Source organism: Homalodisca vitripennis, chromosome 2, assembly GCF_021130785.1.
Source record: "Homalodisca vitripennis isolate AUS2020 chromosome 2, UT_GWSS_2.1, whole genome shotgun sequence".
In the NCBI taxonomy this organism is placed as follows: Eukaryota; Metazoa; Arthropoda; class Insecta; order Hemiptera; family Cicadellidae; genus Homalodisca; species Homalodisca vitripennis.
In genome coordinates, this window is record NC_060208.1 from 3,479,310 (window position 1) to 3,495,902 (window position 16,593).

Genomic DNA, 16,593 nt, shown 5'->3' on the forward strand with positions numbered 1-16,593 from the left:
AATCTGTCAAAGGTATGCTCAACATCCTTCGACAACATAATTTTTATCACTTGAACAACAACTCTACACGAGGTCATAACTGCTTAGATAATGTTTTTGTTAACTGTCATAGAAAATATGTTTTGTCGTGTAATGTAGTTCCTTTTATTTTCTCAGACCATGATGCAATTTTAATTAATCTGACAAATAAAATTTATGACAAATATCAGGACACTGTAGCTGTTAAATTTGACTCCAACTATAAAACAGTCTCTTTTCCAAAAACTGCAATCAATGAATTAGCCATTAGATTGGCTTCATATGATTGGCTGAGCCTGATCACTCATTGTATTTTCAGGTAAATACAATGCAGAGTTAGTATTTGAAGTAATATTTTCTATTTTAGTTAATAATATCAAATTTCTTCAAAAAATTAAAATGGTTAAGTTTAGAAAAAATTATGCACAGATAAAAAATAAGTGGTTCAACAATGAATTATCTTCCATGAGGGATAGACTTTTCTTTTTAAAATCACTGAATGGAGATACTACCAGCAATGAGCTTCAGCAACATATTAAGACCTTACAAAGAGAATATAGACAAGCAATAGTAGATGCCAAAATGTTGTACAATTCTGAACTTATAGAGTCCAGTAATAATAAGTGTAAGGCAGCATGGAGAATAATAAATAATAACATAGAAAATGGTAGTAAAGTAACAAGTGGTATACCTCCTGATGACTTTAATGATTTCTTTATAAATTCCGTGAAAAATATTAAACAAAAAATAAATATGTCAAAACATGCTCCGAGTACTCAAGATCTTGTTCGGAAACATTTAATTCCATCTTTCTCATTTACTTGGAAACATATATCTCCCAATGACATAATAAATGCTGCCAAGCGTCTGAGTAACTCCAATAGCTGTGATATATATGATATGTCAAATTTTCTTATAAAACAGGTGATAACAACTTTAGCCGAACCTTTTTCATACTGTTTGAACCTCTGCCTACTTGAGGGAGTTTTCCCAAATAAACTTAAAATAGCTCGTATTTGTCCTATTTATAAGAAGGGGCCCAAGAACGAGCCAAATAGTTACCGCCCAGTATCTGTTATACCAATACTATCAAAATTATTTGAAATTTTGGTATACGATCAAATTAGCATTTTTTTGGAAAGTAATGGCTTCTTGAGTATGTCACAATTTGGCTTTAGGTCAGGAAAAAGCACCTTTGATGCAATAGACAGCCTTGTTAAATTTGTGCTAAATGCTTTTGAAAACAAAGACTTTGCTCAGGCCACTCTCTGTGACTTGAGCAGGGCGTTTGATTGTGTAAATCACAATGACATCCTTATGAAATTGAAATATTATGGTTTAAGTGAGAATGTTGTTAGTTTTTTTGAATCATACTTAAGTAATCGTAGACAGAAAGTATTTGCCGAGGGAAGGTGGTCAGGAGAGCTCTTGGTTGAGTATGGAGTTCCTCAGGGCTCTGTTCTCGGACCACTTTTGTTTTTGGTAGCTATCAATGACTTACCTTTCTCAGTCAATTCTAAAACTATATTATATGCAGACGACACAACCATTTTAAGTAGTAGTAATGATCTGAATGAATTGAAACAAATTTCAATGGAATCCATTCAACAAGCATCATTGTGGTTTAACTCCAATGGATTTTTGTTGAATGAAAACAAGACACAGCATATAGTTTTTAGCCTCAGACAAGTAAATTACAATATTTATTCTGATATTGAATTGTTGGATAATGTGAAGTTGTTGGGTGTTTGTGTGGATGATCATTTAACTTGGGGATCCCACATTGATCACCTATCAGCTAAGCTCTCCAGGATTGTTTACCTCTTAAGACGTCTCACGTGTTGTGTGCACACTGATTACCTCAGAACGGCATATTTTGCTTTCTTTCAATCAGTGCTCAGATATGGCCTTATTCTATGGGGAAACTGCAGTAGGATATCAGAAATTTTTACTATACAAAAAAAAGCCATTAGAATTATTGCACGTTGTCAACCATTAGCTCACTGTAAACCAATTTTTATTGCAAATAAAATTCAAACAATATTTAACTTATATATATTTGATATTGTGCTCTACATACTCAAACATCCTGAACCTCTGAAGACATACAGTGACAGACATATGTATAACACCAGAAATAAAGAAAGTGTATCCATAGAATTTTATAGACTAAACAAAACTATTAATAGTCACACAGTTATTGCTTTGAAAGTATACAACTGTTTAAGACCACTTATCTTGAAATATAGTTTTAATGAATTTAAACAAAAATTGTATTCCTGGCTTTTAGTCAATCCATTTTATTCATTGAAAGAATTTTTTGACTGTAGAACTGTTAGTTTCTAGACATAACTTATTTAGTTTTAATGATTAGATTTTAAATGTTAATGTCATGGTTTTTTATTTATACAAACTATATTAAAAAATTTATCAATGTTATATAATTCTGTTGTTGTAATTTCTGAGGCCGTGTTTTACTTGTTGTTGTTATTTGTTATTTGTTTATTTGTTATATACCTGTTTTAATTTGTTATTTATTTATTTATATTTTAAAATAATTTAAATTGTGGTGTGACTGTTTTGGCAACTTCATATTTTGGGTACTGAATTTTCCTTGTCTGGACTTATGCTAATTTTTATATTTTATACATGACTTGTGTCGATGCTCGTGTAAGCTCTATGACAATAAACGAATTCTTATTCTTATTCTTATTCTTATGTCTTGGCCATTCGTCATGGTACATTTAGAAATACAAAACAGAGTTGTTTCCAAGATGTAGAGACTAGGCAGCGTTAACAGTTTTTTGAAGGCTTCCTTGCACTACTCTCTAAATTTCAACAGAGCGATAATGCAGATCGCTTGTTTTTGCAGCTTGAACACTCTCATAAATTGATTGTTTGCACAAACTCCCCACAACACCAACCCGTAAGTGAGATGGGGATAAATCAAGTCATAATACGCCATCATCAGAACCTGACTCGGGCAGTATTTGGCTAGAGACCTCAAAACATAAATGCCTGAGGTCAATTTGGAGCAAACGTGATCGATGTGATTATTCCAAGTCAACCCTCGATCTAGGTAGATTCCCACGAATTTCGAGCAGAAGACTTCTTCCAGCATTGTATCAGCCAACATAACAGCTGGCTCATCATGCCTGTCTACTGATCGCAAAGCAAAATTTTGAAAATTAGATTTTGCAGAATTTGTCTTAAGATTGAGCCTGTTGAAATGTTGGACGCAGTTGTTGATCTCAAGAAAACTCTACTGTTCCAGAATCAATTTGGTAGTGAAACAGAGAGTCGTGTCATTAGCACACTGCACAAGTTTTCCGTGCAGAAGTGACGAACCTACATAATTGACATAGATCAGGAAGAGAATTGGACTGAGAATTGAGCCCTGTGGGACACCATAGCTCAGGTGAATTGGTTCAGATAATTTGTTTGAGATCTGGACAATTTGAGTTCTGTGGCTTAAAAATGACCTGAGCCACTGGAGAGGCACGCCTCGGATCATTCATTAACTTTGTTGACCCTGATACTAGAGAAAATGTATAAGTAATTTTTATATTCTTAGGTATGGCCCTGCTCCCCTAAAAACAATAAAGCATAAAAAGTTTCAAATTTAACCCTAGAACACTACCGTGTTTTGAAATTCCCTTGTTTACTACTGATATGTAAATTTTACGTGGCATACATGTATTTTTATGTGTTTATTTTTTTGTGTTATTTTTATGTGTATTTAGGTTATGTGAAGGTTTATTTGCATGCCTGTGTGTTGTGTTTGTGTATTTTCTTGCCTATGTGCTTGCTTAAGGTAGGGATACGTGTGTTAAAGCATGTGAGAGTGTGTGTGCGTATGAATGCTCTGTGGAATATTTGCTGAAATAGGACTAAAAAATAAAACAGTTAAATTATTAAGTGACATTATTTTTCTTCATTTACATTTACATACTAGTTGAAAAACAATAAATTTTAAATCTTGATGCATACTTCTATAGATTTTTGCGTAATGAACATGTTAAACGCAGTCTGGACATCTTTTACGTTGATGTCCGCCACATATAGCTTGTCCACAATGGCAGTAAGTTGTAGTTATTCTGGAAAAAATATAATATCGTTAAAATCAAAATATGATTTTACAAATCATACTTACAATAAATGGCAAACGTTAAAATCTTTCCTAAAAATGTATGCTCAGATTTAATTACTCAACATGACAGGGAAAACATATAGTAGCTAGCCTACTAATGTGGATTATAATGTTTTACATCCTAAATATAATGACATATATAATAAAACATAAATAATTACTTGCTTTTCTAGTAGTCACTAAATGAACAGTACTTTCGAGGTCCTTGTTGATCAACTACTGCAGGTTCTTGATGCTGTCCCAAAACATTCTCAATACATCTTTTCAAGTAAACAGATAGATTTCAGTTCATAAGTCTAGATTGTTGAGTGAAAAACGTTAACTTTTCATGCAGACTCAGCATGAACTCCATTCTTGATTTTGGTTTTTCTTTTCCAGTGTGATAGCTTCATTCCTTGACACATCTGATCGAATTTGTCAGCGCTTCCTTTTGTTGAATTGTACGTCATAATAGCTTCTGGTTTTCCAGAGTCCTCACTGACAGCACCTGGATGCATTGCAGAGGTCAAAGAAACAATCTTGTTGTTTCAGTTTATAAGAAACAGCTGTCATGTCACCATGAAACAGGAAGAGGCTACTACCAATAGCCCGATTTCTGTAATTAATATCTGTGAACTCAACCGGTAGTTCCTTCTTGTTTTTTTAATGGCAGGTATGAAATCAATGGCAGGATTGACAAAATTCGAGTTTCATATTACTAACCTATTGTATCGTCCTCAAGAGTGAAAAAATTTAAAGAGATGAATATGAAGTAACAAAGTTTTAAAATATTTTTTTAAAGCGGAACTACTTTTCTCTTATGTAGAAATATTTCTTTGTTTTTCATCTGCGCTTGCGTAACGTGATATTGTGGTAATGAATCAATTGTGCACCTTGTGAGACAATGAGAATACCTCTTCACCTAGATTACACTACTTTTTGTAGTCTGGGTGTCTCTGAGGTTGAAATGATGCAGGGCGTTTCGTTTTGAGCTTCTTTGTTCTTCATCACCGACTATTTTTGGATCCTTCAGATGAACATGATTACAAAGTTTAGGAGTCAAGTCTGCAACAGCATCAGATTTTTGATGCAGCACATGAGAGGAAGGTGAACTGGAGCTAAACCAAACAATCGGTATTGAATCAACGTTGTATTGGTCACGAATGATGTTTACTTTCTTGTTATCTTGAAAATTGAAAATCAGAAATTGTGAATTTAGAGGGATTTTGGCTCTAAAGAACGACGGTATTGTTATTACAACAACTGTTTGAGAATATAGTTCATGTTGGCCTCACATGAGTACCTTCAACCATCAGTATTAGCTGCGTCAGAATGCCCTAGATAATTCTGAGCAATTCTGGATCAACTTCATTCTCTTTAATATTTTAGTATAATGATCATTCAGTCTTAGGAAAATAAAAAACATGAAAATTACTTAAGTGTCGGGTGCCGCCTCTGACTGAAGAGGACTTGAGGTGATTTGAATTTGATATTTAGATACTTTCTTGAGGGATGTTTTCTTTTGCTGGCAGCAGTGCAGGTTGGTGAACTTCGCATTGACATTTAGGGAAATTTCAGATCAGTACTTTCCCGTTATCAGATAGTCAATAGTCAATAGTCAATAGTCAGTAGTCAAAAGTTCTTTATTTACATCAGCATAAAGAAGTGTAATGGCGTCAAAATTTACAATGAATTAAAATCCAGGTCTCTTGCTTTACAATGTACTGTTTACAGAGTCAAAAAATTCTGTTATGGTGTAAAAGGGTCTCTCCATGAGCCAGTCTTGAAAGCTTTTCTTCAACTCATTCCCTCCAAGATTTTTCAGGTTGAGAGCTAAGGTGTTGAAGATTTTTCTTCCCATGTAGGATGGTTTCCTGCTGTACCGTGTAGTATGGTGTCCAGGAAGGAGGTAGTCAGTTGCTCTCCGGGTGTTGTGGGAGTGAGTATCCTTAGCTCTTGGTAACTCCATTTCAACTGTCTGGACAACTACAGAGTAGATGTACAGTGCTATGACAGTCATGAGTTTTAAAGTCTTAAAAGCTTCTCTGCAGCTTTCAAGTGGTCCCAGATCTGCCAGTGTCCTTATTGCCTTTTTTTGGAGGAATAAGATCTTGCTAAGATTATGGGCAGATGTTCCTCCCCATAGGCCTACTGATATATCATACCTTATACGGGATTCAAAAACAGCATGGTAAGTTGTCTTTGCCACTTGCAGTCCTCCTATCCACTTAATTCTTCTTACTGCGTAGATTCCAGATCCAAGCTTTTTGGTCAAACTGTTAATATGATCAGTCCAGGTAAGATCACCATCAATCACTATGCCTAATAGTTTTGATTGTTTTTCTATTGTGATGTTTTGAACGTTAGGCACTTGATCTTGTCTTCTGCTAAAATTAATTTGGGTGGTCTTTGTTGGATTAATTTCCAGGTCATTTTTCAAGCAGTACTGCAGAGTTTTGTTTGTTGATGTGTCAATGTCTGCATGCAGGCCCAGTGTGGAGTCATTTGTTATAAGAAGGGTTGTATCATCTGCATACATAATAGTTTTTACATTGTCAGTGTTGATATGATGTGAAAAATCATTACTAAAAAGTACAAACAAAAATGGACCCAATACTGAGCCCTGTGGGACTCCTCTTTGGATCTGTAAGTACAGCTTTGTCCATTTGCAGTTTTCTTTACTTCAACAATATGCTTGCGTCCCTCGAGATAGCTAGCCACCCAGTCATTTGCTCTGCCTTGAATCCCTAGTGTGGACAGTTTCTTAAGAATCAGCTCATGCCCCAAGCAGTCAAAGGCTTTACTGTAGTCTAATAGGACTGCTGATACATAATTATTGTCTTCAAGTTAGTCGACGACGTATTCAGTAAGGCTTGTGATGGCACTGATTGTAGATTTTCCTCTGAGGAAGCCGTGCTGACTTTTTGTTATTAGGTCATAGTGTTCAAGGTGGACCAGCATTCTCGAAAGTGCAATCTTCTCTATGATCTTTGAAAAGGTGGAGATCAGTGAAATTGGGTGATAGTTTTCTGCTTTGGTTGTGGAGCCTTTTGTGGAGATGACGTTGAATGGATTGGTTTGAGAAAGCACTGATTACGTTTATTGCGAGTAAAGTAGGACACTAAATAAAATGGCTGTTACAGTGCTAAAAAGATAACTACTTTCTGCATTAGGTGACATTTGGCAATGGTGTGTCAGTCACGGTGTATTAGTCCTGTAAGTAGGTAGAAATTATGTATTTGATAGTTTCTTTAGACTGCTGGCACTAGCTTTTAAATTGTATTTTTTTAAATCGTTTACCAAACTCTTTACATTTTTTTAATATGTGTTTCAAAAGTTAGTATATTGAGAACATATTAATATGTGTAAAATGTGTTCAAAATGTTATTAGTATATTGACAACACATTAGGGATATACGACCAAGCCATAGAGATATCACATCTCCTTTCCATAAATATAATGTTAGCCAAGTATAGGTAGTGCAAGTTATTGTTTATGTTAACTGTCAGTCTTACAGGATTAATCTGTAGTTTTAACTAACTCAATGTTGTTTTCCAAACAGCCACAGGCATGCCTGATAAAAATAATGATGTTGAAAATGATAAATATGTAGAAAAAAGCAGAAGTGGTCAACCAAGAAAAGAGAAATTGAGGGGTAAAAGTGATATTAACAAAAACACAAAATATCGAAAGAAAGTAGAACGAATTCCTAAACAGAAGAACCAAACTCAGAATAAGAAGCTGGAACGAAGTAAAGCGAATACTGATGTTGGTGACATTGAGTCTGAAATTGATACTGAAAATGAGGAGGTAAGATTTGCGTAGGCCTACAATATTTAAACATTAGAGATTATGTATAAAAATGTAATATTTGTGTTATTGTACTCCCATCATTTGTGTCTATGTGTTTGTTTCAGAAAAAGCTCTGTGATTGTACATAAATTTAAGTTAGGTAAATCTATATGGAGTGTCTAAAATGTCTGGAACACCTTAATATTTTTAAACCATAGCCGATAAAATCTACAAACTTTGCACAACGTTATAGAGCTATCGTAACTAATTTTTTGCGCAATAACCATCACACACGCTTGTCTTATGGGGAGTGTCTAGGAAATTGTAAATGCAAGAGTAGACCCTCTATTACTTTTTCAGGTCAATCATTTTAAAGGTCTTTATTATTAGAAAAATGGCACAAACCACATATCATAAATTTTATTAACACGCGAGAGATCGCGCCCGCGGCAGTTTGCCGCGCTTTTTTGATTTCTTTATATTTTCGTTTGCAGTGATGCCCCAGGATAACAGGGTCTCGTTTTATCCCTCCCAGTACATCCCTGCGCCTGACCTTGACAACCGTTAATCTGTCGCCGGCTTTGTTTGCGAGTGGTGGAATTTTTGTTGTAGCTCTGCACCTGCCGCGGCAATATGCCTTCGCGCGATCTCTCCCGTAGTGCATATGTTAAATCTGCGAATATTGGAAATATTTCTAAATCTTCAATATTTTAATGTTTTTGTGTTTTTTGTAATGTTTTCGAATACTTACACAGTTCTTCAGTTAGCTTAGACGATAATGTCCACTGAAACAAATTAGTAAACAAAATGTAGGGGTTTTTATATTTTAACTTTTTATGAAACTTAGAAAGAAATTTTAATTTTTCGTTAAAATTTATAATTTTTTCTTTTATATAAAATAGGTTTCTTCATTTGTACATAATATTTTACTGAATTAGTAATCTTTTGCCTAAATATTGATTTATTATTATATTATAACGTTTTTGAGGCAATTTGTTTTGTTTTAAGAAAATATACATATTATAAAATTTATTTCTTCCTCATAATAAAATACTTTATGGTAATAATATGTTTAATTTAAAAGCCTAATTTATATTATTGCGGCAAATTGCTCACACGCGACCTTTTTCGTACCAAAAAGTCACCAATTCCGAACCAAATATACAGTGTATCATAATAATATTTCTCTTTGTTATAACTTAAGTGCCCAATTACTTTTATTAGTATATACTGAAAGACTGTAATAGAGACAACACACAGTTTTTTTTTTTTTAACTTTTCTCACCAAATTAAAGCTGCAATTTGAGTAAAATACGAGCGTGAGCAATTTGCCGTCGCGCGACCTCTCGCGTCCAGGAAGTGAGTGCGATCTCTCGCGTGTTAATTACAAAATGGAAGCTGTTGAAATAATGTCACTATTAATCATGTAAACGGCTGCCATTTTGTATAGAATAAATGTTTTAAGAATATCTTATAAGAAAATAGAGCACTCTTAGTATTCAATTTGGATTTTTGTAAAGATATTCAAACTTTGAATATTGAATTTTGGTTAATAAAAGGAATATTTGGGTGTTGTGGGAAAGTCCAATATCGATCTTATTCAAACAAGTTCACCTAGACTTGCATTTAAGATATCTGATATGCTCCTCCCCTCAAGCCGTCCTCCCAATGCGAGAGTTGATAGTTATTGCATAAAAAAGTTAATGAAAATAGTTGTGTTATATTGTGTAAAGTTTGTAGATTTTATTTGCTATGTTATTCAGCATTATATAAACAATGGTTTATAAAAAATATTTTAAATTGACACTCTTTCTACGATTTAATAACTTTTTAATAATAGGAAATCTCAAGAATATTTTATAAACTTTAGGCATCAAAACTATTAAAAGTTTATTTTAAAATTAGTTGTTTATATTATTTTATGTTTTATAATTTCTACCCCTGTGTGGAAACTGTACAATAATAATAATATCTTTATTGTCATATTAATATATTACAATCATTGACTAAGTCCAAGTACAGCAGTTTATACAGAAACATGTAAAGTCAAAATTTAATCTGTGTTGACTAATTAACTTATTATAGGCTACTAATAGATCAATAAAACTTAATAATCTACAACGTACAAATTAAAGTTTAAAATGTTATGAGTAAAGATGAATTATTATTAATTAAAAGACCCAGAAACTAAAAAATATCTGATTCAAACAACAGATATTCTACCACTACACTTTGTAGATAGTACTCTTTTCAGTTAAAACATACTAAACATCAAACAGGTCAACATCTTAATAAATAAATGTTGTAGATCAAGTATTCAATATATAAATAGTTTTAAAAACGCAACAATTAACAACCAATAACCACACACAATGAGAAAACAGTTTGACAACTTATTAAAATGTATTAAAAACACAAGATCATTAGAACTTACAAAAACTAAATGTAGTTGAATCATTTTTACATGATATATTATATTGCAATATTATAAATATTGAGTGAACAAATTAGAAACTATTGCCACTTGCAAAAATATCTTCTATTGCATAAAACAGATTTTCCAAAAGCCAGGTATATAATTTATACAAAAGCCAGGTATATAATTTATACAAAAGCCAGATATATAATTTATACAAAAATATATTTTTAGGGTAACTGTTTATTATAGGGTCTAATTTATTGTACAATTTAAGTGTTGAAATAAAATGAATGTTTAGTGTATTATTAGTATGAATATTATGGTTGAAGGTTAAATTATATGAATTGTTGAGAGCATACACAGTTAGGTCAAACAGGCATAATGTATTAATAGTTTGTATTTTAAGTTTTATATTAGAGGTTGATAATGAGTTAAGTGACTGGCACCAGTAATTCTCTTACAGTTGTTTTTGGATTATTAAAATTCTACTGATTTAAGTATTGTATTAAAAAAATTTTGTCAACAAGTAATTATTTGGCTTACTTTGCAGCAAGACATTGGCTATTTGAGTACTGTGATGTCATAAGGTGTAAAGAGTTTCATGGTCTATGTAATTATGTATATATTATATATCGCTTATCATAATTGTTTATTGGTAATTTATTGATATTTATTGTTAATTATATTTGTGTATGTATTGTGGTGTATAATTTATTTATTTTGTGTGTTTGTTTATTGTATGTAATTTATTTTCTGAATTGTATTATTGCATAAATATTTTTTTGTAGATACCCAAATGGCGGCTCAAAGTAATATATGATGCTAGACTCTCGTAAATGTGAATTTATTGTTTATTTTTTCAATTTACTAACTGGCCACACTACTTGTAAAAGTGGTCAGTCAATTTCCAAAAATGATAATGTTATAATTATGTTTATATTAATTGGAAATAAATTCATTTATTCATTTGTTCCACAATATTAAACCATATCTAAAAACAGGTAGAAAAAAAGCAAAGTAGGTTGCTCTAATATAGTTTTGTGGAACACAAGTAATTAGGCATCTCAATAAATAAACAAATCTTGAGAAACAAGTAGCTATATTTTAAACATGTGTTGTCCATGTTAAGTGATTGTCAATGAAAATTCCATTAAACTTTACTGAGGAAGAGAAATATACCTCAATGTTTACTGTAGGTCTTATGCTAAAATCTGTATTTTGGGTCTTTTCCTCATTTAAAAGAAATCCATTTGCTTGGAACTGAACAATTCCTTATTGTAACTTCATATAATACTTTATGTTCATCCAAACTATTTGAAACATTAAACATCATAGTGTCATCTGCATAAAGAATTGTTTTTGTCATGACTGAAAAAAGGAGATAATTTATTACAATTAAAAGGAGAAAGGACCAAGTGCAGAGCTCTGTGGAACTCTTTACTCTACCATACCTTCATTTAACCATTTAATTCAAAAGTACTTTTTGTCACCTATTAGTCAAATGTGAGCAAAGAATTTTTTTAACATGATCCCCTAATTCCATAATGTTCTAGTTTCAAAATTAGGTCAGAGTTATTAACGCAAACAAAGGCCTTACTCAGGTCACAAAAGATTGCCTGAGCACTTTTGCTTTGCACTCATAAGCCTGAATGACACCTTTGACTAGGTTGTCAATAACCAAACTGAGATGATATATTACAAATATTATTTACTTAAAAAAAGTGGCTCATTTGATCATAGACTACTATTTCTATTAATTTAGATTAAACTGGTATAATTGAGATGGGTCTATAACTTTCAGGGTTCTTTTCTGGCCCCTTGTAAATAGGAGAGATCCTGGATATTTGTAATTGTTCTGGAAAAAAACCCCTTCAGCCAAACACTGCTACATTATGACAGTCAGAATCAGAATACTTTATTCATGAACTTAGAGTACAGAATAGGCGTCAAAACATTACAGAGATTTAAATAAAAGCATATATAGTTGTTGAGCTTTAAGGCGCTGTCGGTGGTGATGGTTACGACTACGAGGGTTGTGTAGCTCTCACTGGAATACCGGTGATGTTCTCCAGTTCATGAACTCCTCAACTGTGTAAAATGGTCTCTCCACAAGCCAAGCCGTTAAGCGTTGTCTGGTGCTGCTGATGCTGGGGTCTTTTATTGTCTCTGGTAGCAGGTTCAGGAACTTCGCTCCCATGTAGGAAGGCTTATCTTCAAAAAGAGTTAGATGATGGACTGGAAGTGTGTAATTCATAGCCTGTCGGGTGTTGTGGCCGTGCCTATCCATACCTCGTTGGAGCTGTAGCCTGCTTGCGTAAGTAGCCACAGCTAGGATGTACAGACTTGTAATCGTTAGGATTTTTAGTTCACGGAATTTTGGTCTGTAACTGTCTCTCTTTCCAATATCTGCTAATATTCTTATTGATTTTTTCTGGTGGATAAGCAGACGTCTGATGTTGGTTACTGACGAGTTCCCCCATACTTCAAGACCATATCGAAGATTTGATTCAAACAGTGAGTGGTATGCAATCTTGGCTATGCTGGTGTCACTTATGGTTTTTTATCCTCCTTATCACGTAGATGCTGCTACTCAGCTTACTACACAGGCTGTCAATGTGGGGGGTCCATGTCAGTTTCTGGTCTATTATTAAACCTAAATACTTGGTTTCTTCTGGGCCTTCGATGTCTGCGATCCTGCTTACCCCACCATTTCTCCTGCCAAAGACCAGTTGTTGTGTTTTTTCTTCATTAACTACTAGGCTGTTGTTTTGGCAGTATTGTATTGCCATGTTAATGGAAACAAACGAGCTGATTTCAAGGGCTTCAGGGGTTTTTTCTCCAAGGAGGAGTACGGTGTCATCCGCATACATTAGAGTCCTGCTGTAGTCTTCCAAATATCGAGGGAGATCATTTGTAAACAGGATGAAAAGGATGGGGCCCAGCACAGAGCCCTGTGGAACTCCCCTCACTACAGGCAATGACTTTGATCTTACTGTTTGTGTAGATCCCTTTTCAGTGTATTTAAGTTCAACCATCTGACTTCTTCCAGTTAAATAGCTCTTGAACCAATCTGCAGTTTTCCCACTAATCCCAATTTTTCTCAACTTGTTACACAATTGTGTATGATCTAAGCAGTCAAATGCTTTGCTGAAATCAAGTAGAATAAATTGCGGTTGGTGTGTTTCCTTCTTCTAGATTATCTATTACATATTCAGTTAAAGCTATTATGGCAGATGTGGTTGATTTTCCCTGTACAAATCCATGCTGATGTGGTGTGAGCAGTTGATTGAGTGATAGATGTTGAAGAAGTCTGTTTAGTACTATTTTTTCGAATACTTTGGAGAATGTGGGAATTAATGAGATTGGGCGGTAGTTCTTTGGGTCCAGATGGTTTCCTTTCTTGAATTTTGGGTTAACTTTTGCAATTTTAAGCCCACTTGGAAAAACTCCTTCCTGGAAAGAGCGGTTGATGATGTATGTTAACAGTCCAGCAAGTTCTTCTTTGCACTTTTTTAGTAGACTGGCGGATATATCATCTACTCCAGCAGATGTTTTATTCTTTAGGCTGTTGATCACTTGAGTCAGTTCCTGCTCATTTGTTAACTGACGAGACATCTCAGGTATCTGACAGCGTACCTCTGTGATTTCTGCAGGCTGATTGTGGTTTTGAGGATTTTGTGCAAGGGTGTCATTAGCTATGTTAACAAAGAACTCATTGAGATGATTAGCAACATTTTGAGGATTGTTGGTTTTGAGGCCATTTATTTCTAGTTTGATTGATTTTTCTGTGTCTTGAGTTGGCTTTCTTTCTCTGTTGATAACCCTCCAAATTGTTTTGGTTTTATCATCAGCTTGCTGTATTTGGACTGCTGTGGCCTGTCGTCTTAGAGTCTTCAGTTTCAGGTCGTAGTCTTTTTTCTTGTTTGACATTGTAATTTTGTCCTCTGCTGTTCCGCTCAGTAGGTATTTGTTCTGAGCCTGTAGAAATTCTTGCTTTAGTACCTCAGCTTCGTAGTTTGCTATAGAACTCTGTTTTCTGGTCTTTTTTCTTGACTTTACCATTGGGCAGGATTGGTTAATAGCTCCTGCAATAATCTTGCCTAAGTTACGATAAGCATCCTCTGGTTCATGTTCAATGAAGACACTTTCCCAGGTTTCATGGGTAAGGATAGATTTTAAGTTCAAAATATTCCTTTGGTTGAATTTCCTAGAATAAAAAGTTTGATTCTGAGCTTCTGGGGCAGAGGTATTTATTTTGCAGAGCTGTGCTGTGTGGTCTGAGAGTCCGGCATTGAGAATGTCAACCTGGATATCATCATTGCCTAGGTTTGTGCAGATACAGTCGATTGAGCTTATTGTAGTAGGTGTTATTCTTGTAGGAAGCAGGGAGAGGCGTGTCATATTGTGGCTAAGAATAACTTCGTTTAATTTTGTCATTTCAAGGTTTGGCTCCAAGCAGTCAATATTGGTATCGCCTATGAGAATAACTTGATTTTTCCATGTTTGTGCTTTTTCTAGGGTTTCAGAGATGATATCCAAGGACGAGTCCAGGTTTCCTTGGGTTCTGTAGATGCCAACAACGTGTAAGTTTTTCTGGCCCTGTTTTATTTTCACAGATATTAGCTCACACTGTAGTTCGATGCTGAGGTTTGTTATATCTGTAGGTGTAATGGTGTACCTAGCATTGTCATTTTTATAAATAGCTACACCACCTTTTTGGTAGCTGGTTCTACTATATTCTGCAATAAGTGTGTATCCTAGAATATGGGTATTCTGAATTTCTGCCTGCTTTAAGCCATGTTCAGTCACTACAAGGAGGTCTGGTTTAAGGTCCTCCAACAGGTGAGTTAATCTTTCAATTTTATTTGAAAGCCTGTCCATATTTTGGTGAAGTATTGTGAGTTGTTCATATTTTTTTTACTTTCTGGCTACATTTTGGTTAAGACTTGTCAATTTGTTGCCTTGTCCCTTTCTTTCTTTATTGAACCAATCTCTAAAAAAGGCCGAATGTTGAAATTTTGTGAGAAATGTTTACTGAGATCTTCTTTTGTATATTGCGCAGTGCATTGGATCCACTTGGTCATCACATCTTCTTTTGTATATTGCGCAGTGCATTGGATCCACTTGGTCAACACATCTTCTTTTGTATATTGCGCAGTGCATTGGATCCACTTGGTCAACACATCTTCTTTTGTATATTGCGCAGTGCATTGGATCCACTTGGTCAACACATCTTCTTTTGTATATTGCGCGCAGTGCATTGGATCCACTTGGTCAACACATTTTCTTTTGATGTCGATATATACTGTGTATGTCTTGTTACGGCCACAACACAGTGGGGGTTTGAATTGTAAATTTCCTCTTCATCTTTTGACATTCTTACCACTGCTATGTGGGCGACTTGTTTTCCTTGGAATTCATGGATGGTAGAGCAATTATATCCCCACTTTTTCAGCTCGTGCTTTTCTGATTGTTTGAAAACCAAGATTTGATGTTTTTCTTTATCCACAGGAAGGGTAGCAAAGGTAATTTCTTAAGCTCGTTACTGATGGCATTGCTTGAAGTCATACCCCCTTTGTACATATTGGATAGCAGCTTTGCTACAGTGACAGGACATCTGTAAGTGTGATTGAGGGTTTTTGTGGTTTTTTCAATGTTCAGAATGTCATAATACATTGCATTGCACTTTGGATTTCTATTTATAAATGGAATTTGGTGCTGGTCTCCAATCAAGATTATCTCTCTTACCTTTGCCAAGGCTGCTGCAAAGAATATTTCTCCGGCATGTGGCATGAGTGCCTCATCAACAATCAGCCTCCTGTAAGTTCCACCTGCATTGAGATGTTGTGTGGAGTGAATTATAAAGGAATGGATGGTGCGGCAAGAATCTTTTAATCTTACAAATTCTTCAGGATGTTTTTCCTTTAGCCTTGAGCGAAAGTCGGTGGCGCCTCAAAGGTACAACTCTTGTAGGTATTATTGATTTTAATATATTGTTAGACATGTTATAAACATCCTTGTTGTCAGACTTGTTCAGTCTTCTGGATGCATTTAAAATCTGGTCATGAGTTAAAGGACTCCATTTAAAACAGTCTATTGTAGAATTTGTATTTTTAAATAAATCCTCACGTGGAATTGTTGGAGTGCCTATTTTTGTTTGATTTGTTTGATACAATCAATAAAATAGTTATTGAAACTATTAGGAGGAATAAATGTTGTTTGCTATACTTTGTG

General features: G+C 34.3%; 1 protein-coding gene across 2 annotated transcripts in view; it reads left to right on the forward strand.

Moving 5' to 3' along the window:
- The window catches only part of LOC124356065 (probable chromo domain-containing protein LHP1), a 63,642-nt gene that overhangs the window by 4,234 nt on the left and 42,815 nt on the right, over positions 1–16,593 (forward strand). For both annotated transcript variants that reach the window (XM_046807231.1, XM_046807232.1), the window contains exon 2: positions 7,711–7,958. In XM_046807231.1, coding sequence (XP_046663187.1) covers positions 7,719–7,958 — 240 coding nt within the window. In that variant the 5' untranslated portion in view covers positions 7,711–7,718. The remainder of the gene's footprint in view (positions 1–7,710; positions 7,959–16,593) is intronic.